The sequence below is a fragment of the Passer montanus genome, unplaced genomic scaffold (assembly GCF_014805655.1).
Source record: "Passer montanus isolate IOZ18808 unplaced genomic scaffold, ASM1480565v1 scaffold3353, whole genome shotgun sequence".
NCBI classification, from domain to species: domain Eukaryota; kingdom Metazoa; phylum Chordata; class Aves; order Passeriformes; family Passeridae; genus Passer; species Passer montanus.
Window position 1 is genome coordinate 1 of NW_024368101.1, and position 1,171 is coordinate 1,171.

Here is a 1,171-nt window from a genome sequence, read left to right on the forward strand (position 1 = left end):
AAACAAAATGAGCAATTGCCCTGAAAGACGAAATCCTTAAGTTAGATTGGACACCATCAGACACCCAAAACAGCCTCTGCAGTTTCCACAATTTTCATCTTGCAACAACTGAAACTTTGCCTGTTGCAAAGTATAAGCTATTAGATTTTTTATGAGCTCTGAGCTCTAAAGGTTCCTGAGCAACTGTGGAAGGTTCCTGTGCACACAACCTCTGGTAACCCACTTAAAACACTGAGGTCCACGAGTCTGCCCAATGAAGTCTAATGAAGAAATTCATTACAGAAAGATAAAGGACACCACTACAGGAGCAGCAGCCAGTCCTGCTGCTTCCCTTCTCAACTCCTAGCACAACAGACACACTGCTGGCTTAACTGTCAAAGAGTACAAGGGAATACCTTGATTTCTTGAATTTGGTTGTCAAGGCCACCAATGTCAGCGTAGGTTTCTTGAGGAGCTTTCTCTACTTTCATCACAGTCACTAAAGGGTCTGTGTCATCCATCAGGACTCCTATCACAGCATGAACCTAGTTCAAGAATTAAGAGTTGTCAAAGAAGGCAAGCAGTGTTTTTAATACAAGCTGAAGTTTAATTCTTATGCCCGCTTACTTGGGTGTGTGAAATAAATAGCATTCTCTCTCCTGTGGTCTTCAGGAAAAAAGGCCCGTTAAAAACAGTACTAGAACTTGTAAGAAACTTGATTTTATACAAACAACTCACCTTATGATTTAGCAAAACAGAGCAGCCTGGCTCCAGCAGGTCCTTGTCCACAAAGGACAGAATACTGACGTAGTGCTCAGACCCCACGGATGTGGACACAATGGCGTGGTTGTCATCAATGATCTCCTCCAAGGTACCCACAGACATCGGTGTTCCCCTCAGATCATCCACCTTGGACCTTTCCTCCTGTTGCCAACAAAAACCCAAGAAACAACTGAACAACACAGGCAAAACCATTCTTGTACAACACTGGCTCCACACTTCAGACAGAACACAGCAGAACCTGTCTTTCCTATTGTTCTACTGCCCCAAAAAGACAGAGGTCAGGAGCAAAACCCACTGCTAATTTAGTCCTACCCTATGGGCACCATTCATGTGGATGTGAATAACTAGAATCTTCTTTCTCTGTTGATGGATATCTGTGAGCTGTACTTTGACTGAGCATTAAGAAACA

General features: G+C 43.3%; 1 protein-coding gene across 1 annotated transcript; it reads right to left on the reverse strand.

Annotated features, from left to right (window-relative positions):
* Nucleotides 1–359: 359 nt before the first annotated feature.
* LOC120505238 (26S proteasome regulatory subunit 4-like) lies at nucleotides 360–969 on the reverse strand. Its single transcript, XM_039715551.1, has 2 exons — nucleotides 718–969; nucleotides 360–524 (listed from the first exon to the last, which is right to left on the reverse strand). Exons 1-2 carry the CDS (start codon nucleotides 952–954, stop codon nucleotides 375–377), a joined length of 387 nt encoding a protein of 128 aa, XP_039571485.1. The 5' UTR covers nucleotides 955–969; the 3' UTR covers nucleotides 360–374.
* Between the last annotated feature and the right edge of the window lie 202 nt (nucleotides 970–1,171).

Bases quoted from the DNA above. Each gene is read 5' to 3' on its own strand.
- LOC120505238 (XM_039715551.1), bottom strand. From the start codon at position 954: ATGGTTTTGCCTGTGTTGTTCAGTTGTTTCTTGGGTTTTTGTTGGCAA. The intron at 525-717 runs GTGAGTTGTTTG...TTCTTGAACTAG, and splicing joins CTGTTTTGCTAAATCATAAG to GTTCATGCTGTGATAGGAGT.